General features: G+C 42.5%; 2 protein-coding genes across 2 annotated transcripts in view; one reads left to right on the plus strand and one right to left on the minus strand.

Annotated features, from left to right (window-relative positions):
* The window catches only part of LOC139766897 (cuticle protein AM1159-like), an 80,226-nt gene that overhangs the window by 30,511 nt on the left and 25,329 nt on the right, over nt 1-24,386 (plus strand). The window lies entirely within an intron of this gene.
* Nucleotides 20,481-23,758, minus strand: LOC139766896 (cuticle protein AMP1A-like). The gene is made up of 3 exons (XM_071695910.1): nt 23,636-23,758; nt 22,018-22,214; nt 20,481-20,822 (listed from the first exon to the last, which is right to left on the minus strand). The coding sequence occupies exons 1-3, from the start codon at nt 23,642-23,644 to the stop codon at nt 20,651-20,653; spliced, it is 378 nt and encodes a 125-aa protein (XP_071552011.1). The 5' UTR covers nt 23,645-23,758; the 3' UTR covers nt 20,481-20,650.

Here is a 24,386-nt window from a genome sequence, read left to right on the forward strand (position 1 = left end):
TGTTTTCACGGCTCATACTGCTCTAGTCTTATTATCAATACGTCTCTTAAGTTGATCAATGTTCTTTGCCGCTCTAATCTCTTTCCATTAAACGTGGAAAGCTCCGACGACCTATCTATCTCTGTGCTTTTAAAAAGACCTTCAGGGCCTCCATCGAGGCCTCCTATTTCAGTGAATCTACCTGAGCATCATTGAAGTAGCCATCGAGATCTCTCATGACTTTTGGTTCGTAGTGAATATGGCAGAACGCTTGACCTTGCTGGAATGGTTTCTGCTGAGCTTTTGCTGCAGAAAGGTTTTCTTTGAGGTTTGTGATGATGTAGGATCCGTCGATATATATATTTTTATTTTTCATCCTATTAGCCATCTTCCGCGTTAGCGAGGTAGCGTTAAGAACAGAGGACTGAGCCTTTGAGAGAAATCCTCACACGGGCCCCTTCTCTGTTCTTTCTTTAGGAAAATTATAAACGAGAGGGCAGGATTTCTAGTCTCCCGCTCCCTCCCCTATTAGTCGCCTTCTACGACACGAAGGGAATAAGTGGGAAGTATTCTTTCTCCCCTAGAAAGGGAGCGGGGAGCTAGAAACCTCCCCTTCTTGTATTTTAACTTTCTAAAAGGGGAAACAGAAGGAGTCACGCAGAGAATGCTCATCCTCCTCGAAGGCTCAAATTGGGGTGTCTATATGTGTGTGGATGTAACCAAGATGAGAAAAAAGGAGAGATAGGAAGTATGTTTGAGGAAAGGAACCTGGATGTTTTGGCTCTGAGTGAAACGAATCTCAAGGGTAAAGGGGAAGAGTGGTTTGGGAATGTGAGAGGGTTAGGAAGAATGATTTGGTAAACAGAGAAAAGGTAGTAAAAGCTTTACAGAAGATGAAAGCTGGCAAGGCAGCGGGTTTGGATGGTACTGCATTGGAATCTATTAAAAAAGGGGGTGACTGTGTTGTTGACTGGTTGGTAAGGATATTTAATGTATGTATGACTCATGGTGAGGTGCCTGAGGATTGGCGGAATGCTTGCATAGTGCCATTGTACAAAGGCAAAGGAGATAAAGGTGAGTGCTCAAATCACAGAGGCATAAGTTTGTTGAGTACTCCTAGGAAATTATATGGGAGGATATTGACTGAAAGGGTGAAGGCATGTACAGAGCATCAGATTGGGGAAGAGCAGTGTGGTTTCAGAAGTGGTAGAGGATGTGTGGATCAGGTGTTTGCTTTGAAGAATGTATGTGAGAAATACTTAGAAATACTTATGGATCTGGAGAAGGCATATGACAGAGTTGATAGAGGTTTTCTGTGGAAGGTATTAAGAATATATGGTGTGGGAGGTAACTTGCTAGAAGTAGTGAAAAGGTTTTATCGTGGATGTAAGGCATGTGTACGAGTAGGAAGAGAGGAAAGTGATTGGTTCTCAGTGAATGTAGGTTTCAGGCGGGGTGCGTGATGTCTCAATGGTTGTTTAATTTGTTTATGGATGGGGTTGTTAGGGAGGTGAATGCAAGAGTTTTGGAAAGAGGGGCAAGTATGCAGTCTGTTGTGGATGAGAGAGCTTGGGAAGTGAGTCAGTTGTTCGCTGATGATACAGCGCTGGTGGCTGATTCGGGTGAGAAGCTGCAGAAGCTGGTGACTGAGTTTGGTAAAGTGTGTGTGGAAGAAGAATGCTGAGAGTAAATGTGAATTAGAGCAAGGTTATTAGGTATAATAGGGTTGAGGGACAAGTCACTTGGGAGGTAAGTTTGAATGGAGAAAAACTGGAAGCGTAGTGTTTTAGATATCTGGGAGTGGATTTGGCAGCGGATGGAACCATGGAAGCGGAAGTGAGTCACAGGGTGTTGTCGGGGGCGAAAGTTCTGGGAGCGTTGAAAAATGTGTGGAAGGGTATGTTTGAAGGAATAGTGGTTCCAACAATGTTATATGGTTGCGAGGCATAGGCCGTAGATAGAGTTGTGCAGAGGAGGGTGGATGTGTTGAGAATGAGTTGTTTGAGGACAATATGTGGTGTGAGGTGGTTTGATCGAGCAAGTAATGAAAGGGTAAGAGAGATGTGTGGTAATAAAATGAGTGTGGTTGAGAGAGCAAAAGAGGGTGTTTTGAAATGATTTGGTCACATGGAGAGAATGAGTGAGGAAAGATTGACAAAGAGGATATATGTGTCCGAGGTAGAGGGAACGAGAAGTGGAAGACCAAATTGGAGGTAGAAAGATGGAGTGAAAAAGATTATGAGCGATCGGGGCCTAAACATGCAGGAGGATGAAAGGCGTGCAAGGAATAGAGTGAATTGGAACGATGTGGTATACCAGGTTCGACGTGCTGTCAATGGATTGAACCAGGGCATGTGAAGCGTCTGGGGTAGACCATGGAAAGTTCTCTGGGGCCTGGATGTGGAAAGGGAGCTGTGGTTTCGGTGCATCATACATAACAGCTAGAGACTGAGTGTGAACGAATGTGGCCTATGTTGTCTTTCCCTAGCGCTACCTCGCGCGCATGTGGGGGAGGGGGTTGTTATTTCATGTGTGGCGGGGTGGCGACGAGATTGAATAAAGGCAGCAAGTATGAATCATATACAAGTGTATATATTTATATGTCTGTGTATGTATGTATATGTATACGTTGAAATGTATCAGTATGTATATGTGCGTGTGTGGACGTGTATGTATATACATGTGTATGTGGGTCGGTTGGGCCATTCTTTCGTCTGTTTCCTTGCGCTACCTTGCTAACACAGGAGAAAGCGACAAAGTATAATGAATATATATATATATATATATATATATATATATTATCCCTGGGGATAGGGGATTAAGAATACTTCCCACGTATTCCCTGCGTGTCGTAGAAGGCGACTAAAAGGGGAGGGAGCGGGGGGCTGGAAATCCTCCCCTCTCGTTTTTTTTTTTAATTTTCCAAAAGAAGGAACAGAGGGGGCCAGGTGAGGATATTCCGAAAAAGGCCCAGTCCTCTGTTCTTAACGCTACCTCGCTAATGCGGGAAATGGCGAATAGTTTGAAAAAAAAAAAAAAAAAAAAAAAAAAAAAAATATATATATATATATATATATATATATATATATATATATATATATATATATATATATATTATCCCTGGGGATAGGGGAGAAAGAATACTTCCCACGTATTCCCTGCGTGTCGTAGGAGGCGACTAAAAGGGAAGGGAGCGGGTGGCTGGAAATCCTCCCCTCTCATTTTTTTTTTTTTTAAATTTCCAAAAGAAAGATCAGAGAAGGAGGCCAGGTGAGGATATTTCCTCAAAGGCCCAGTCCTCTGTTCTTAACGCTACCTCGCTAATGCGGGAAATGGCGAATAGTATGAAAGGAAAGGATATATATATATATATATATATATATATATATATATATATATATATATATATATATATATATATATATATATATATATATATATATCCCTGGGGATAGGGGAGAAAGGATACTTCCCACGTATTCCCTGCGTGTCGTAGAAGGCGACTAAAAGGGGAGGGAGCGGGGGGCTGGAAATCCTCCCCTCTCGTTTTTTTTTTAATTTTCCAAAAGAAGGAACAGAGAATTGGGCCAGGTGAGGGTATTCCCTCAAAGGCCCAGTCCTCTGTTCTTAACGCTACCTCGCTAATGCGGGAAATATATATATATATATATATATATATATATATATATATATATATATATATATATATATATATATATATATATATATATATATATATATATATATATATATATATATATTGTCGTATCATACATCAAGGTTTTGGCAACTTGAGGAAGCTGCAAGTTTTGGAGACTGCAAATATTCGCGACCTGGACCTCACATCAATAGCCAGGTGAATGCACACGGAAACCTCTCAATGTACGACGGTCCGGCAACTTCCACGAGAAACACGTGGTTCAGGCGGATGGGGGAACAAACGAGGAACATAGCTATCTGTTGACGCACCTGCCCACCACCACAGAAATCATGCAACCCAGCTGAGCATCCCCGTGCCACAACGGCCAACGTCGTCTGTTCCTCGTATTGACCACATCATGGCAACCTACTCGGATGGATCATTTTCTCCTCCTGTATTATTCATCTTCACTTGATAGTGGCTCAGAGTTAACCAAAATGTTAGGATATTGTTTCACATGTTGTGCAATTCACTGTCTAGTGCTGCTTTTGACGGTGATGTTTGAAATGGAAACTTTCGGAGAAGTTGTGTTCCAGTAACCTTTACAACAAAGAAGATTGAGTGAGGATAATAGGAAACTTACATAAAAAGATAATCAGTTGTGAATATGCTGTGATATTCAACCAAAGACGCATAAAGCAAAACCTGTACCCGAAATTCACTAATATATGTGAAGCGTCTGGGGTAAACCATGGAAAAGTCTGTGGGGCCTGAATGTGGAAAGGGAACTGTGGTTTCGGTGCATTATTACATGACAGTTAGAGACTGAGTGTGAACGAATGTGCCTTTTTTTCTGTTTTCCTGTCGCTACTTTGCTGACTTAAGGGGTGGCGATGCTGTTCCCTGCTGGGTGGGGTGGCGTCAGGAATGGATGAAGGCAAGCAATTATATGTACCTGTATATAGATGTATATGTCTATGTGTATGTATGTATGTGTGTAAGGATGGGTCTTTCTTCGTCTATTTCCAAGCATATTCATTCTGCATTAGATTTATGTCTCCCTCTCCCTCTGTATCATGTGAGGTTTATCCTATAATGACACGGTCGTAGCACAGTGAGATACCGTAGATAACAGCATCGTATAACGTCCATCAAACGTATGGCAATTACCATACGTGAGAAGCATAACCTTGGGTCATGTAACAGATACCACCAGGTCGTCCTTGGGCAGACGTGCGCATGACGAAACGGTGGTAAAGGACTGTTTTTATCCTCTCCCTCTCTCCCTGACTTGTATGTCGCTCTCCATGACTCCCAGAATAATGGTGTTGTGCGCAGAATGAGGCTTGAATCTCTGTAAAATGCCGTTGCTTGATATTTGTCTCGTATCTGACGTGTTATCTTTATGTCCCCGGGATGTAAACCTACATCTTGCCTTTTGGTGCTTGAGGGAGGAATAGTTGAAGTGTTGATGTTTTATCTTGTGTTTACAAAGTTTCCATTTGCTCTCTCTCTCTCTCTCTCTCTCTCTCTCTCTCTCTCTCTCTCTCTCTCTCTCTCTCTCTCTCTCTCTCTCTCTCTCTCTCTCTCTCTCTCTCTCTCTCTCTCTCTCTCTCTCCCTTATACGAGCAGCTATTTATGACAACATTTCTGCAATTACGTGGCGCCTATTAGTAATATGACTACTTGCAATTTAGTTATTGTAAACTCCTACAGGACCTTCGTCCTTGCCTGGCAGCTGTTTAGTTTCACCTGAATGGAAATATCGACGAAGAATCTTACACGTAAGTTATTCTGTCGTGGCTTTTTTTTTCTTTATCATGTTCATTTTCTATTTGGAAATTTCAGATCTCGTGTTTGGGCTTACCTTACCGTGCCAGTAACAAGCAGTCACGGTGATTCACAACGACCCTATATAATAGCCCTACACAGTGACCTTTATCTCTTCGTACTTTCCTTTGACCTTTAGATCTTACCAGAAAAAATGTGTACGGATTTTTTATTTTTCCGAGACATCTTTTAAAACACGCTGACAATAATGCACGAATAAAAACCAATCTAAATGATCAAACTCGCTTATTAACGAGTGATGTTGTTAAACGAGTTACCTTATGTGTTAGAAAATATCCTCCTGAATTGTGAACATTCTTGGTAGTGAGAAACATTTCTCTCTCAAAATGTAATATGTTCGTAGTGGTTAAGAACTTGCAGCTCCTCTGCTTCTTCGACGTACTCTTCTCAGGAACTCCAACTCTTCTTGCTCTTCAGTTTCAGGTCATCAGTGAAATAAGAGAACTGAGCGAATGGAATAACAACCTTCATCTTTCCTTCGATTGTGGCCATTCCACGAGACACGTGTCAATCCACATGGTTACGTGTGAACTGCAAAGTAATGACATTGAACTCTGACACCGTCTGGGAAGGAAGGTGAGGGAACATTGCGTTCTTCGCTTTTACTTGTTACCATCCTCCATGCCATGGGTGATAGTTTCCTCTTTCATAGTGACCGACATGGAACGGGAGACACATATCCTCAATTAAGACCAGTGCGGTTGAAATGAAAATTAGAAATTTATTTTGTCTTCACAGGTGTTTGCAGACCGGACGCGTAAACGGAAGAAAGTTTATAGGACGAGGGAAGGACGAATGGAGGTACAGTGCACCACATCTGGTGCATTCGATGAAAGGAGGTCACAACAGTCAAGCTTGGAGTGGCAGCGCCCTAATCTGCAAGTGAAAACATTTTCATTCCCTCTACGTACTTATCAGTAACAAGATGAGACGTGCTGACCTTTGAAGCTCATCATCAAACCTGTTCTGTCTTTCAGTAAGGATCGTGGCAAATGAAGTTACTTGGTACCGTAACATAAAACACCTGTTTATCATGCAGGTTGGTAGGACTGTGCCTCCTCCACCAGCGGTCACTACATGACTGACAGGAGGAGGACAAGGATGGCAGTTGTATGTGGAACCCATCAGAATGGCGAGGGACAAATGGGGGAGAAGGAGTCTCAGTAACGGTAGTAGAGTTATCCATGACAGTTACAGACCCGTGCATGGAGAGGCCTGTGCACAGAGAGGTACAGAATCTGTATCTTGTAATTTTACAGTTTAGATCAGTCATAAACACATTATCACATTATCATAAACATTATCATAAACACATTATCATCTATTGTATCTTCCTCGCTTTCTACCCTCGGTTTAAAGATTCATCTACCTCGCCACCTGAATATGTTTCTACCCTCGGTTTAAAGATTCATCTACCTCGCCACCTGATATGTTTCTACCCTCGGTTTAAAGATTCATCTACCTCGCCACCTGAATATGTTTTTAAGTTTGTATTTATCAGACACAAGACTTCTAGTTTTCCTCTTGTGATATCTGTTTTGACAGATCCGCCATCCCGCCCCGTCATGTCTTCCATATCCATTTCAAGAAAAGTTGTCTCACACAAGATTTTCCTCAACGAAAACTTTGCCGAATTTCATGCAAAAATTCTCTTAGTTTTCATGCTTTGCTTCCCCTTCCCACCCTCCTCTCCGGAACTTGCACCTAACATATCATTATAATAACTATTTAAGCGCAATATATTATCCACGATCCACTGATCTGTTTCTTACCCACACTTCTCATGCCCAAGTCCTCCTGGCAGTTACACACATAATCCTGGCTGCAAGGCAGTTAAACGCCTCGATAAACCCAACGGACCCAAGTGCAAGACCCATTGACTATTGCTGAACGTTAGCCACGGGGAGTGTGACCAACCCTCCTTGACCTGCTTGGCCCCGGTGTCTGCTTGCTGAGGGAGGCTCTGACCGCTTGCTCCTCCGGCCAGCTCGGGGTCGCCTGCTCATCTTCCACGCTCAGGTAATCTTCGTCCTGCTTTTAGACGGCGACACGTGATACCCAGCTCGACTCGTGAACCTCCTAACACATTCACTGTCACTGTACTCGTGTAGGTGTGAACGGAGCAGTCAGCCCAGGATAGAGGAAATTGTACAGACAGTGAGATCACTGCTGGGGTAGTGGCGCAAGGGTTCTTCTTGGTAAAGCACTAATCCGTGGCGTGTGGTGCGTGGGGGAGGCCGCGGCAGGGTGGCATAGGAAGGAGGAGGAGATGGTGAAGGTGGCCGACGCCGCACCGCCAGTTACTGGATCCAAGACGATGGTCACGGGCTTATTGTTGTCCTTGGACGAGTTGTGTTGATAAAGAACGGACAGTTAGGTGTGTGTGTGTGTGTGTGTGTGTGTGTGTGTGTGTGTGTGTGTGTGTGTGTGTGTGGATTATTAGCCTCCTCTTGTTGTAGGTTAGACCGCAAGTGAATGGTCACTCTGAGTAGGTTGCATCATTTGGAGTACAATCTCTTTAGAGAAGTTTTCACAACAAGCAAGCCTGCAACTGGAAGTAGTTGCAACCTTGGGTTGCAGGAGCTTTCAGAAAAGTCCTGGGCAACACCAGGATTTGTAGGAATCGATCCTGGGGTAATCGTAGATCGGCCACAGGGTAATCATATATTGGTTACGAGGATAATCAAAATACAAGTGAATTAGATATTGATCTGCCCCAGAAGTGAGGCTGAGCGAATGGGTTGGGTGAGAGCCAGGTGCCTCCTCCCCCAGTACTGGGAGCTGGTCTGGCCAGACTCGCTGGTGGCCTACAACAGTAAATATTGCACCACGGAACCTCTTATGTGGGTGGTTACTGTTTGCGTGTTACGGGAAGAGAGTTTTATACTCATGTTAACCCGTCTCTTACTTAACCTTGTATTTGTGTATCTTGTCTTTATCCCTGTGTATGTACGCACACACACACACATACACACACACACACACACACACACACACACACACACACACACACACACGCGCGCGCGCGCAAGCGCAAGCGCGTGCGCGTGCGCTCACCCCAGCCTAAGCCAGTTACCCATCTCTCGACTAGTCCCGAGGAGAGACTGAACACCTGGTTTGGATGTGGGCCGACTGCTACGCTCAGGATTCGAGCCCATGTGGATTTGATCCCGGACTGGCTCACGCTAACTGACGGTCGGAAACGTTACGCGCTATGTGTGTGTGTGTGTGTGTGTGTGTGTGTGTGTGTGTGTGTAGACAGTCAGGTGGTCATGAGTGTTGGGTAAGGTCAAGTGTGTCATGGTCATGTGCAGTTAATGAGGTGCAGCAGCCCCGACCTTATGCTCTCTCTCTCTCTCTCTCTCTCTCTCTCTCTCTCTCTCTCTCTCTCTCTCTCTCTCTCTCTCTCTCTCTCTCTCTCTCTCTCTCTCTCTCTCTCTCTCTCTCTCTCTCTCTCTCTCTCTCTCTCTCTCTCTCTCTCTCTCTCTCTCTCTCTCTCTCAGTAAAGCTGTCTCTTTTCAGAGTTGAGCATCTTCCCGGTCACCCTGGCACAGGATCCCTGGTCACCCTGGCACAGGATCCCTGGTCACCCTGGCATAGGATCCCCGGTCACCCTGGCACAGGATCCCTGGTCACCCTGGCACAGGATCCGCGTGACGGTGCACTCTGGCCACGGCCTGTGGTGGTCCTCGTAGTGCCTTCTCCCTCCCCCTGCCAACACTTGAGCCGGAGGAAGGGAGGGAGAGGAGGAGGAGGAGGAGGAGAGTGGCCTTCTGCATCATGACCATGTCTCCACCACATGCACCGTCACGCCCCGCTGTCATCTGTCTTCTGCATGTACTCCCCCTCCCCCACACTGCTCCTCCCCCCTCACTCCTCCTCCCATACTCCTCCTCTCACCCACACTCACCCTCCAGAAAGCTACCCCCACCCCCACCCCCCACAACATGCTCCCCCTCCAATCTCCCACGTTTTCTCTTCCCTTCCCCCATTCCAACTCCCACACCTCCTTAACCTTCTCACTCACATCTCCACCCAACCCAGGCCTTCGTCTCACCCACGCCCCGTCTCCCGCCACCTGACCTCCAACTGTACAGCCGGCCTCTGGCAGACACTTTCAGTTTCAGGAATAACTTGACACTGGTTTCAGGTTCTGGTGTGCTGTCGGTCAGCCAAGGTGTCGCGTCTCTCGCCCAGGGATGAAAGCATGATAGAGAGAGAGAGAGAGAGAGAGAGAGAGAGAGAGAGAGAGAGAGAGAGAGAGAGAGAGAGAGAGAGAGAGAGAGAGAGAGAGAGAAAGAGAGAGAGAGAGAGAGAGAGAGAGAGAGAGAGAGAGAGAGTAACTATTTTTTTCAATAATATTTTGCTAAAAGGCAAGGCTAACGCGTAGCATTCACCGCAGAAGACCCAGAGTTACGAAAAACAAGAAGTGGAATGTAAGACGGATATAGGAATGGAGAAGTGGAGGACTGAGGCAAGAGTGGAGGGAGATGTAGAGAAGTGGACGGAGGACTGGAGAGGTAGAAGCTGAAGAAGGTGAGGAGAGGCATATAAATGGAGGGAGAGGTGTAGGAAAGAGTAGGGAGGTGGAAGAAGCTCAAGGGTAAGTTGTCTAGCAGACAAGCTAACAGGTCAAGATTGTTAGCATTCATGAGGAGGAACGTCAGAATGATATATAGCGGGTCACTCTCGCGCGCGCGCGCGCGCGTGTGTGTGTGTGTGTGTGTGTGTGTGTGTGTGTGTGTGTGTGTGTGTGTGTGTGTCTTTTCAGCAATCTGTACATAAGGGGTGGGATTTCCAACACGCGTGGGTCCTCCCCATCGTCATCACATCTAAGTGTTCGATGCTACACTTTTTCCCCTTCGTTAAGTTTCCTCCTCAACTCTCCAGCTTTGTTCCTCCAGAAATGCAGCCTCGCATCCCACCTCTCACGTTCTGCGCCTAATGTCCAGCTATGCTGTTTTGTGCTGGTTTGTCATCGTAGTTGGAACCTTTTACATATCTGTATCTTCTCGTCGCATCCCTCCTTTTTGATTTCTTTTCCATCCACAGGCAATTGACTAAAGACTTCCCTTCTTTGTGACGTAATTCTATTCCATTCGCTTCTAGAACCAGTTTCGATGCTTTTCTCTGGTCACTGTCTTAAAGTTCTGTGTATATCCTCTGGTGAGGAGACCAGACTGTTGCCTCATCTTCCATCATGAGTTACGGTGCTTCCCACATGTTGTTCTGGTGACGGGGATGGCATGATATCGAAGCCCAAGAACCACTGACAGTGTGACCCTCATCATTAGTGTTCCCAAATGTGTTACTTAGTGTCTAGTTTGCTTCATCCTTCTCCCATCTTCATGGCTGCATAGTGTAGGCTTAAACCCTGTTTTACTTCGCACTTACATCATGATTTTCGTATAATTCAGGTATGGTTCTGCCTTGCTGGGATCACCATTTTCATAGATCAAAATAGATAACGGCCTCATCACTTTTGCCATGAGGCACCGTGTGTGTGTGTGTGTGTGTGTGTGTGTGTGTGTGTGTGTGTATGTGTGTGTGTGTGTGTGTGTGTATGTGTATGTGTGTGTGTGTGTGTGTGTGTGTGTGTGTGTGTGTGTGTGTGTGAGGATCAGTAGTTGCACATGTATGCCTCATCACCATTAACGAAAATGCTTCCCTAACGTTAAGGGAAAGAAAGATAATGTGTGTAAACGCTACACCCAACTTGCTGACCCGAGAATAGAACAGGTTGAGGCTTAGGTAAGCAACAGGTATATAACCAGCGTATCCTTGACACTAGGGCCACTGTCCTCCTGGTCAGCATCTCACCTACTTTGTTTACCACTCACACAAGTCCAGCTCGGCAGGGCTACTCTCTCCCTCCTACACCTGGCCATGGCCTCTTTTCTGCTGTCAGACTTATGTAAAAGGAAGCAACAAATCGAGTTATGAAGGCATAAGACTGAGAGATAACTATTATCATTATTGATAATCTCAGTCAGTGAATGTAAAGTGAAACTAGCGCAAGATAAACTTACTGTACAGAAAGTTTAAGAGTGAAAATTATTGTCATCCAATCTATTTATACTGTAACCACGTTAGATATATTCATCACATTTCATATATTTAAGCAAATACAATTTGTCTGCCTGTGATTATTTTATCTGGAACTAATATTTCTAGCCAGAGACGGTCACTTACTAGAGAAATTATTATAGTTTATGATGCACACCAATAATAATAATAATTTTAAAGTGACGAGATTAAAATTCTACAGTCTATATAATCAGATATACTGACGTTGAATCATATATTTAAAATAAGTAGAAATTTCTACTATGAACCTAATGAAACTTATCGAAAAATACAATATCTCAGTGGATGCCTTAATGTCACTGTTAGCGTCCTTCAGTAAAACTGTACCTTCCAAGGTCATATATTTTTCATTTCTGTTCACTAGGAATGGCGGTTTTACACTGCATGAAACCATCTTATTACGTGAATTTAACGCACACGTTAACATCAGAATATTATTTTCTAAAGCAAGAAATACAGTCCAATAATTTTTCAAGTTCAAGCATGTTATTCCCACGCACTCGCAATCACCAGTCATCTGCCAGTATACATACAACACCTGTAATGCTTTGGCTAGACGAAGTGACGCCACAGGACGGGCATTCATGAACATTGTATAGTCGGTCAGGACGAACGAACTGTCTAATCGCCGAACCCCCTGTTTCCCATCCAGCTTACATGTGCTGGCCAGTAGCTCATCAAACACCGATCTCATAATACTGGCGTCCCTCTCGTCGTACAGGAACAACAGCAATCATGAGTAACAGTGAGGTAATGAAGGTGTTACTGTGTCTTTAGACAAGTTTTACCAGGTTTAACGTAGAGCTGTCTCCTGGTTTGTAAAGGTATATTTCACCATAAGGATAGTTAACTACGGACTGAAGAATTTTAGTGTAGACGAGGAAACTTTGCTTCTATTACACACATATATATATATATGTGCGGGGGGCTGGAAATCCTCCCCTCTCGTTTTTTTTTTTTTTTTTAATTTTCCAAAAGAAGGAACAGAGAATTGGGCCAGGTGAGGGTATTCCCTCAAAGGCCCAGTCCTCTGTTCTTAATGCTACCTCGCTAACGCGGGAAATGGCGAATAGTTTAAAAGAAGAAAAAAGAATATATATATATATATATATATATATATATATATATATATATATATATATATATATATTTATATATATATATATATATATATATATATATATATATATATATATATATATATATATATAATAACGTACATAGTAGATAGCTTAAGGGAAAATATAACGGTGTAATACTTAGTGTTTATTTGAGAGGATCTGGAGCAGATACCGCCTCCCTGGGGGTCAGAATGATACATGACTCTGGGTAAATATAAAGTCATGGAGGACAAGGGAGAATTTGAGGCAGGAATTTGGTCATGCAAGACAAAAACAAAGTTCTGACTCCAGTTATCTCAACAGCTGAGGTGATGAATAGCCTCCAGTGTAGACCAACAGAATGTGTTCATCGGTGTATCTAGTGGGATAAGTTGTACAGCACCGCGGGGTCCCATGTCTGGACGTGGGAGTGAGACTGGTCTGCAAGGTCAACCACACCAGATCCAAGAGGATGAAAAACAAGATGCTTTCCATCAGGTTAATGACCTGAAATACTTTGTGGGGACACATTCCCTTGGGATGTCAACTCTCTCTCTCTCTCTCTCTCTCTCTCTCTCTCTCTCTCTCTCTCTCTCTCTCTCTCTCTCTCTCTCTCTCTCTCTCTCTCTCTCATATATATATATATATATATATATATATATATATATATATATATATATATATATATATATATATATATATATATACTTATATATATATTACTATTATTATCATTATTATTATTATTATTATTATTATTATTATTATTATTATTATTATTATTATTATTATTTTTCTTTCTTGCAGTCTCCCGCGTTAGCGAGGTAGCGCAAGGGAACAGACGAAAGAATGGCCCAACCCGCCCATATACACATGTATATACATACACGTCCACACACGCAAATATACATACCTATACATCTCAATGTACACATATATATACACACACGGACATACACATATATATACATGTACATAATTCATACTGTCTGCCTTTATTCATTCCCATCGCCACCTCGCCACACATGGAATAACAATCCCCTCCCCCCTCATGTGTGCGAGGTAGCGCTAGGAAAGACACCAAAGACCCCATTCGTTCACACTCAGTCTCTATCTGTCATGTAATAATGCACCGAAACCACAGCTCCCTTTCCACATCCAGGCCCCACATACTTTCCATGGTTTACCCCAGACGCTTCACATGCCCTGGTTCAATCCATTGACAGCACGTCGACCCCGGCATACCACATCGTTCCAATTCACTCTATTCCTTGCACGCCCTCCTGCATGTTCAGGCCCCGATCACTCAAAATCTTTTTCACTCCATCTTTCCACCTCCAATTTGGTCTCCCATTTCTCCTCGTTCCCTCCACCTCTGACACATATATCCTCTTGGTCAATCTTTCCTCACTCATTCTCTCCATGTGACCAAACCATTTCAAAACACCCTCTTCTGCTCTCTCAACCACACTCCTTTTATTTCCACACATCTCTCTCACCCTTACATTACTTACTCGATCAAACCACCTCACACCACATATTGTCCTCAAACATCTCATTTCCAGCACATCCACCCTCCTGCGCCCAACTCTATCCATAGCCCACGCCTCGCAACCATACAACATTGTTGGAACCACTATTCCTTCAAACATACCCATTTTTGCTTTCCGAGATAATGTTCTCGACTTCCAAACATTCTTCAAGGCTCCCAGAATTTTCGCCCCCTCCCCAACCCTATGATTCACTTCCGCTTCCATGGTTCCATCCGTTGCCAGATCCACTCCCAGATATCTAAAACACTTTACTTCCTCCAGTTTTTCTCCATTCAAACTTACCTCCCAATTGACTTGACCCTCAACCCTACTGTACCTAATAACCTTGCTCTTATTCACATTTGCTCTTAACTTTCTTCTTTCACACACTTTACCAAACTCAGTCACCAGCTTCTGCAGTTTCTTACATGAATCAGCCACCAGCGCTGTATCATCAGCGAACAACAACTGACTCACTTTCCAAGCTCTCTCATCCACAACAGACTGCATACTGCATAATATATATATATTATACTTTGTCGCTGTCTCCCGCGTTATCAAGGTAGCGCAAGGAAACAGACGAAAGAATGGCCCAACCCACCCACATACACATGCATATACATACACGTCCACACACGCACAGATATACATACCTATACATTTAAACGTGTACATACATGTACATATACAAACATATACATATATACACATGTACATAAATCTTACTTGTTGCCTATATTCATTCCCGTCGCCACCCTCCCATACATGAAATGACAACACCCTCCCCCCGCATGCACGCGAGGTAGCGCTAGGAAAAGAGAACAAAGGCCACATTCGTTCACACTCAGTCTCTAGCTGTCATGTATAATGTACCGAAACCACAGCCCCCTTTCCACATCCAGGCCCCCAAAACTTTCCATGGTTTACCCTAGACGCTTCGCATGCCCTGGTTCAATCCATTGACAGCACGTCGACCCCGGTATACCACATCATTCTAATTCACTCTATTCCTTGCACGCCTTTCACCCTCCTGCATGTTCAGGCCCCGATTGCTCAAAATCTTTTGCACTCCATCCTTCCACCTCCAATTTGGTCTCCCATTTCTCCTCGTTCCCTCCACCCTGACACATATATCCTCTTTGTCAATCTTTCCTCACTCATTCTCTCCATGTGACAAAACCATTTCAAAACACCCTCTTCTGCTCTCTCAACCACACTCTTTTTATTACCACACATCTCTCAAACATCTCATTTCCAACACATCTACCCTTCTCCGCACAACTCTATCTATGGCCTATGCTTCGCAACCATATGATATTGCTGGAACAACTATTTCTTCAAACATACCCATTTTTGCTCTCCAAGATAATGTTCTCGCCTTCCACACATTTTTCAACGCTCCCAGAACTTTCGCCCCCTTCCCCACCCTGTGACTTACTTCCGCTTCCATGGTTCCATCCGCTGCCAAATTCACTCCCAGATATCTAAAATACTTCACTTCCTCCAGTTCTTCTCCATTCAAACTTACCTCCCAGTTGACTTGTCCCTCAACCTCTCAGTACATTAAAATCCAAAGGTCTCTCTTTCATATGCATACATATATATATATATATATATATATATATATATATATATATATATATATATATATATATATATATATATATATATATATATATATATATATATATATAATGTATTCCCATCAGTTTCAAGCCGTATAGAATGTCTTCAGGTCATCCTGGGCGGAGCAGCGTTTTCACATCTCCATAAAGATTGTTTAATTTCTGTCTTTCTGAAGTGAAGGATCTTTAGATCAACAGCAGCGACATCTTTCTGACTTATGGATAATTCAGTGGTTAATTCGAAGAAACTAATCGTCAGATTTCCTAGAATACATTCTAGATAAGCTGAATGATAATAATGTCTATATGAAGATTACTGAGAGAAGTGCTGTCGACAGGCTGCAAAGATAATGCAAGGATCAGATGCTTTAAGTTAGTGCTGAGGAAAAGGTCAAAAGTTTATATACCCAGTCTCCAGAAAAGCCAGGAATACAAAGTGGTTTGTAGACGAGTTGTGTAAGATCATTGATCATGAAGAAGGTCATTGAATCCATTGCATGAAAATCAGTGTGAGGAATGTTATGTGAGCCAGTGAGGAGCCGTGTCTGGAGACGGGCATTTAGATTCAGTAACGTGAGATGGATTTGAGCATGAGATCATTGAACCAGACCATATCATGATGCAGTTTACCTCGGATAAGCCTGGCGGAAGTTAGGAAGAACCAGAAAAAATGTAGTAAGAGACATCTCTCCTACGAAGGATAGTAAACATAGGTGAGGGTGCTGTAAGGAAAGAGAGATACGACATCACCTTAATCTGGAAAGGTCTTTATCTATGTCAGGGAAAAAGGTGGACTGAGGCTTGAAAGTGAATCTTGGCGATATTGATGACCGTGGCTCTGAAAGGGAACTGGATGAGGCATCGAATGCTGCCAGAGCCAGAGGAAGACGACTCAAGGCTATAGTTCTACAGCCAGTTATCTGACACATCATCTTTCCCTCCCTTCCTCCCTCCCTTCCTTCCTTCCTTCCTTCCTTCCTTCCTTGGAAGATACATGAAAGTGTGTGAGAGGTCCAGCCCCTTGTTGGACAGATGTGAAAACTGGTTGTGGACGCGGGAGCCCACACCTTTTCCCCAGTGTCAATGGCAAGGATCCCCCTCCCAGTCGTGAGCTAGCATTCCCTCTGGCCTCTTGATCGTGCGCCGGGTATGTGGACGGCCTCCCCGAGCTCCGCCGGGGAAGGATTTGGGTCCGAAACTATCAGGTGGTGGCGCTACACCGCCCTCAGCCAGTCCTAAGAGCTATCAGGAGACACGATGCAGGAAGGAACCTCCTGAGATGAGCTAATGAAACTGAGGGAAATACAGGCCGGGAAATTTAGAGAAATTAGATTCATGAATATGAGTAAGGCCTTCCAGAATGAAAGATTATAACATACTATCGAGTGCCTCCAGGTGTGTGTGTGTGTGTGTGTGTGTGTGTGTGTGTGTGTGTGTGTGTGTGTGTGCGCGTTTATCAAAGAATGTTATGACTGGAGATTGATTCTGAAGGGCCCATTTCTCAAGGAGACAAAGTGAGATGCAGTCAACACAAAATCAAAAAGTAAAAATGACCTCAAGATCTTCCACTTCTTGCACCGTTCCCAATCCTGATTCCGTTTATTGAAGAAAGATCTACATCATCAAACTCTTTAAGAAAATAGTTCAAGATTTACCCTCTTAAGTTTCTTAAGTTCGTCTGACTGGAAGCATGAGCAAACACTGTTAAGTTACAGTCTCGCCCTACATAACCATGTACACACGCTCAGAAAGCTCAATACTTACTTGTCTTTTTGTTTATTTAATGAGCTGGGAACTAAGGTCATTAAGACATCAGAAAACATTTTTCTTCAAACATCTCAGTCTCTCTGGGGTAACCGCAGGGGAAACTAAATTTCGTTCTAGAGTTGTATCTTTTTTCTTACCCTTTTGCTGTTCCCTGTAATATTATGGACTGATGGTCATACACGCGTCGGTAAAGATGGAGTGGCTTGTGCAGTTCTCCTTTGGCGGTTCTACCCTTTTCCGGGCATCATCACTAAGGCAACTGCCCCTTACATTGCCCCTGAGGAGCTGGGACTGTCTTTCAACTTAGCACAAGGCAGAAGTAAGGCTTCTTGAAGTGAAGTCATTATCCTTATTCTACGTGTCATATCGTTGGAAAGAATACTCACAATCTAGAGCATGACAACCATACTGTTCAGCTTTTATTTTCCTACAGCCACACACACGGTCATGATCAATGGGGTTAGAAGACGAGGGTTTGCATCAGTAAGACGTCTGCTATGGGAGGACGCAGACAGGAAGTAGGATGGGCTCCGAATGGATGGGGGTCTTGCACGTTGTATCTGGACTAATCTCGTTCGGAACATATAGTATCAGGTCATCATAAAGTTACAGGTCATCATAAAGTTGCTGGTCATCATAAAGTTACAGGTCACCATAAAGTTACAGGTCATCATAAAGTTATAGGTCATCATAAAGTTACAGGTCATCATAAAGTTACAGGTCATCATAAAGTTACAGGTCATCATGAAGTTATATGTCATCATAAAGTTACAGGTCATCATAAAGTTACAGGTCATCATAAAGTTATAGGTCATCATAAAGTTACAGGTCATCCTGAAGTTACAGGTCATCATAAAGTTATAGGTCATCATAAAGTTACAGGTCATCATAAAGTTACAGGTCATCATGAAGTTACAGGTCATCATAAAGTTACAGGTCATCATAAAGTTACAGGTCATCATAAAGTTATAGGTCATCATAAAGTTATAGGTCATCATAAAGTTACAGGTCATCATAAAGTTACAGGTCATCATGAAGTTACAGGTCATCATAAAGTTACAGGTCATCATAAAGTTACAGGTCATCATAAAGTTATAGGTCATCATAAAGTTATAGGTCATCATAAAGTTACAGGTCATCATAAAGTTACAGGTCATCATAAAGTTACAGGTCATCATAAAGTTACAGGTCATCATGAAGTTATATGTCATCATAAAGTTACAGGTCATCATAAAGTTACAGGTCATCATAAAGTTACAGGTCATCATAAAGTTACAGGTCATCATAAAGTTATAGGTCATCATGAAGTTACAGGTCATCATAAAGTTACAGGTCATCATAAAGTTACAGGTCATCATAAAGTTACAGGTCATCATAAAGTTACAGGTCATCATAAAGTTACAGGTCATCATAAAGTTACAGGTCATCATAAAGTTACAGGTCATCATAAAGTTATAGGTCATCATAAAGTTACAGGTCATCATAAAGTTATAGGTCATCATAAAGCAACAGTTTATTAAAAAGTCACATCATTAAGCTTACAAAACAGTGTTAAACTTGTCAGCATAAGATTACTCATCGTTAAGCCACAGGTTTGAGAGTCATATTGACAAATCACTGTCAGATCTCATCTTAAAACCAAAACTTTCATTACGTCACCAGACAACACAGAGTTAGAGAGCTGTGGTAACTCAACAATCGTCATCTTGAAGTGGCAACGCTTGATGTAATCCAAGTGACACAACTATCAAGAACAAACAGCGCTACCTCGCTAATGCGGGAAATGGCGAATAGTATGAAAAAAAAAAAAAAATAAATATATATATATATATATATATATATATATATATATATATATATATATATATATATATATATATATATATATATATATATATATATATATATATATATATATATATATACAATGAGCGAAATCCAAGAATCCCTTTTATGGGTCTCCTGCAGCTTCCAGGTCGCCCTCCAAGTAGGATCAAGGAAGTGTAGGGCTCCTGTGTCTGGAGTGAGGAGTTCCTTGTCGAGACCGTGAGACGGCTCCTCCTCCTCCTCCTCCTCCTCCTCCTCCTCCTCCTCCTCCTCCTCCAGCGAGGATGATACAACCAAACCTGAGACGACTCTTCACTCATCGTGTGACCATGACTACCAGTATCATCACACGATAACATAACATTTCATGACGGAAACAAAAGAAAAACGAACAGATCAACCTGTCATTCTGCGCTGATTTACAACAACAACAACAACAACAACAACAACAACAACAACAACAACAACAACAACAGTCTTGTAACACCAAAAGCAGCTCCTGTACCACCACGTTGTTAATTAACTTCCGCCAAAATATTCCAATGAGCCTCTCTCTCTCTCTCTCTCTCTCTCTCTCTCTCTCTCTCTCTCTCTCTCTCTCTCTCTCTCTCTCTCTCTCTCTCTCTCTCTCTCTCTCTCTCTCTCTCTCTCTCTCTCTCTCTCTCTCTCTCTCTCTCTCTCAGTCATTCCCGGTAATGCAACTCAGACTGATGTTCATGACTTCCTGCGTCACTGGTTCCCGTTACTGGGTGTCATTAAGAAATGTGTGTGGCTCCAAATGCAATGCAGATTACGTGAAAATCCGATCCTCATAGAACTGTTCTGATTAAGAAAATGAATGAGTGCTAACTGATAACTGGGTGAACAAGATAGAGGCGTCTGTATCCGTCAGTGATTTTGGTTGCAATCTTGAAATGTGATGATATTTGTGGTGTAATTATATTCATATAGTGAAATATAATCACTTTTTCCTAAGTTATGGTTCTTTCTTTACTGTGCTCAGTAACATGCCAGGCAATGATTGCACCTTTAAAGGAAACAAGGATGACAAGGAATATGTAAAACACGAAAAAAAATTGCAAAATCAATTTAATGACTGTACACATGTGTTAGTGCTGGTCGAGAGGTCTGGCATGCTGAAGGTTGGTATGTCCAAGATGTGGTCGTGTTGAGTTCCTTATATACAGGACGGTTAGAAGCTGACTGGGGTGGGGTGGTCAAGGACTGGGTCATCTGCTGCCTTTATTTCTCTTGTTCAGTCGGTTCTTTGGGTTGCGTGGCGGCGAAGGCGATCTGGTCGATGGCGTGTTGGGGAAGTGGGTGAGGTGTGGGCAGCAATGGGGATTCAACCCTGAAGCCATCTTGGTCGGCAACGTAGGTGAATTCAGCGATGGTGCCATCAGGGAGTGGGAACCTACGAGGTGAAAGATAGTGTCTTAGAGATAATGCTACCAAAAAGTTATCATTATTCGGAAATGCTCACAAACATACCTAAAACATAAATAACGCTCGCATCATCCACAACACACACATCCCCTACACACACACAAACAGACACACACACACACGCACACACACACACATATATATATATATATATATATATATATATATATATATATATATATATATATATATATATATATATATATATAATCATACATATTCACCATTTCCCGCGTTAGCGAGGTAGCGTTAAGAACAGAGGACTGAGCCTTAGAGCGAACATCCTCAATTGGCTCCTTCTCTGTTTATTTTCTTTCATTTTTTTTCTTGGAAAAGTAAAAACTGGAGGGGAGGCTTTCCAGGCTCCCGCTCCCTCTCCTTTTAGTCACCTTCTACGAAACGCAGAGAATACGTGGGAAGTATACAGTATAACTTCGTTACGATCATTCTGCACTTGGGGCTCGAATGAAAATGAATCATTTGTTTTCAACAAAGTTTTTAAGGACAGAAGATGATACGACTGGCATCTCTGAGGAAGACTATGCTGCTGGAAAGAGAAGATATAAGGGATTCACGTTTCTGTTTTATCTCATTTGATTTAATCTAAGAAAAATCATGCAACTTGGGATACTTTTTGTTATATGACGATCGGTTGTTGACAGTGTTTGTGGTATAATGTTTCTTCTGTTAAGCCGAGCATCTTCTGTTAGCTTTGTGCTGTTATATCCATAACTGACTTGAAGAAGATATCGTAAGTGAAACGATCCAACTTCCAGTCGCACAAATCAAAAATTATACATCGATTTTACTGACGTTCAAAGTCTGAGTATTACGTAACTTTTAATCATTATCTGTCAGATTTTGCCCGACATTCTAAAGCACAATACAACAAAATTAAGATCAAACTTCATAAGAAATGAACTTCTACCGAAAGTGAAAACGGTGTAGATGAGGTAAAAGACGCATACCTTCAATAGCACAATATGTAAGAGACGTAGATAGTAACTTGAGAGAAAGAGAGAGAGAGAGAGAGAGAGAGAGAGAGAGAGAGAGAGAGAGAGAGAGAGAGAGAGAGAGAGAGAGAGCAACTAATGTAAGAGAGACAGACAGACAAACAGACAGAGACAGACAGAGATTAACTTATGTAAGACAGAGATACTAACCTGAACGAGCCAACGAAGTTGCTCTGACCCTCTTCGCCCGGGGTGCCCTCCCTCTCTTCGTAGATCCCGTTGCTGGTCTCGAACTTGTAGTTGAAGTTTCCGTCGCCAGAGTCGCTCCGTTCGTCCACTAAGACCTCAGCATCCTCGTCAGGCCTGGGGGCACCAGCGGCCAGGGCCATCACACACGCTAGCACGACCTGAGACGGCAGAGAAGGACAGACATGATATACATTGGAATTCGTTGCCGTACTTGAACGTGTCTTCTGAAAGCAAATATCTCTCGTTGTTATGAATGATTTTACTTTCTTGACAGTGACTGAACGCAAGCAAAACAAACATTGATATACACTTTCTCCTGGATGAGCATAACAAGAATGCCATCCCCGTCACAAGACATGAAACAATTACTGTTGGATTAATAGATTGTCTACGCACAGTGATACACATTTGTTTTTTCTCTCCATGTCTGAAGCGTGTAGGGAGGAGGTAGCCTGCACGACCTTGAGCTTCACACTTATGAGAGCTTACGGCAAGTCGGAGCAGACCGGTTTATGTCTGGGTACACTGGGTACCGAGAGCTACGTCACCATCATCATCATCATCATGAACGTGAAAAGAACTTTGGTAACGATCATTTTTTTCTTACCATACGAGCCCGGAGGTATATACATTATATATATATATATATATATATATATATATATATATATATATATATATATATATATATATATACATATGACTTGAAATTCTAAGCGACCCATCTATCGTTTGTAATACCTTTAAAAACCTTTTGTTTCCTAAGTTTGTAGCAGTATAAGCAAATTCTGTTCTTGTCCCACACTATCATATCTACAGTAACACATACATACACACACACACACACACACACACACACACACACACACACACACACACACACACACAGGAATACTAATAGTGAAAGTAACTTTTCCCATAGGAATTATCGTCACCTAAGATAAGGGACTGATAACACTAGAAAGGTGTTCCATGAAGCAGTCGTGTGGCCTACGGTCCCTCAAAGACACTGAGAGTCAAATAAGAACAGGTGAAGATACTGTGAGGAAAATATTACAACACTTGTCATAAGCTCTATGGCGAAACGTGGAGACAGGCTGTGTGCCAAGTTGAGCCTTATCATACTTGGCAAAACTTACGCAAAATCCTAAGTAAAGTTGTAAGTGTTACGCCGTTTAGTTCCATAGATGCTGGGAAACACGTAGGTGAAATTTCATTCCAAAGGCTGAATGTTCTTAAAGCTACAGGGTAGGTAACGGTAACTCTTTCCGTAAAGAGTCTAACTTGAGGAAACGATGAAAAAAATATACAAGTCTAATGCTAATCAGTTCCTTATATACTGGATAACAACTGCGTTACGATTGTGAGGATGTTATAAAGTTTTCACTTTACGACCAGCGTTATGCAGGCCAAATTGGCCCCCCACGACGTCGTACGGTGTGCGACGGACGGACGGACGGACGACGGCAACGATCCTTCAGTATCTGCTGTACTACGCAGGCCGTTCCAGAAGCGACCGAAGCCAATCGCAGACTCCAGTAAAACCTGCGAAGAAGCTTGTATGTGTTGGTGTACTCACGAGCTTCATGTTGCCGGTGTGAGGATCAGGTAAGGATAGTGGGCATCTGCTGGAGACCAGGTATATATACTCGCCTGCCCACCAGGCGCCGAGGATAGGATGACGGCCAAGTGTGAGGGAGTACTCAAGGACCTTTGGTGAAGGGGGAGGGGGAGGTGGTGAGGGAGGGAGGGTTGCAGGGAACGCGAATACGAAGTGAAGATGATCGTAAAAATCACGTTGTGTCCATTTACGAGGCTTTATATGTGAGTAAAATTTATGTAAATTGCTTGTGTTGTAAAGGTGATAGATCTGTTTCTGTGAGGTTCGACTTGCCAGTAGTATCTCGTAAGCTGAACTAAAACTATAAGAAAATGGTGTATGGATCTCACAATTTGTATAGAGAGAATGACAAACATATCTTTGGAGAAGTATGTAACCTGTATCAAAACAGCAACATACTCTGTGTAGCAGGTCAGTGCACGTTAAGTGCTAAACATATTTTTGGACCTGGAAAACAATAACTTGCTCTGTATGAGGCATGACACACTTCTGAACTGATTACATTGTTGCATATCTACACACATTCCCTTAAGTGATTTTCCAGTCACTGTGGACACAACTAGTTTAACACGACATTTGAGATATATATATATATATATATATATATATATATATATATATATATATATATATATATATATATATATATATATATATATATATATATATATATATAATATCCCTGGGGATGGGGGATTAAGAATACTTC

The sequence above is a fragment of the Panulirus ornatus genome, chromosome 58, assembly GCF_036320965.1.
Source record: "Panulirus ornatus isolate Po-2019 chromosome 58, ASM3632096v1, whole genome shotgun sequence".
In the NCBI taxonomy this organism is placed as follows: Eukaryota; Metazoa; Arthropoda; class Malacostraca; order Decapoda; family Palinuridae; genus Panulirus; species Panulirus ornatus.

What these genes read in the sequence shown, in the direction of transcription:
- LOC139766896 (XM_071695910.1), bottom strand. An exon ending in AACTTCGTTGGCTCGTTCAG is followed by an intron (nt 20,823 to 22,017) that starts GTTAGTATCTCT and finishes TTCACCTCGTAG; the next exon opens with GTTCCCACTCCCTGATGGCA.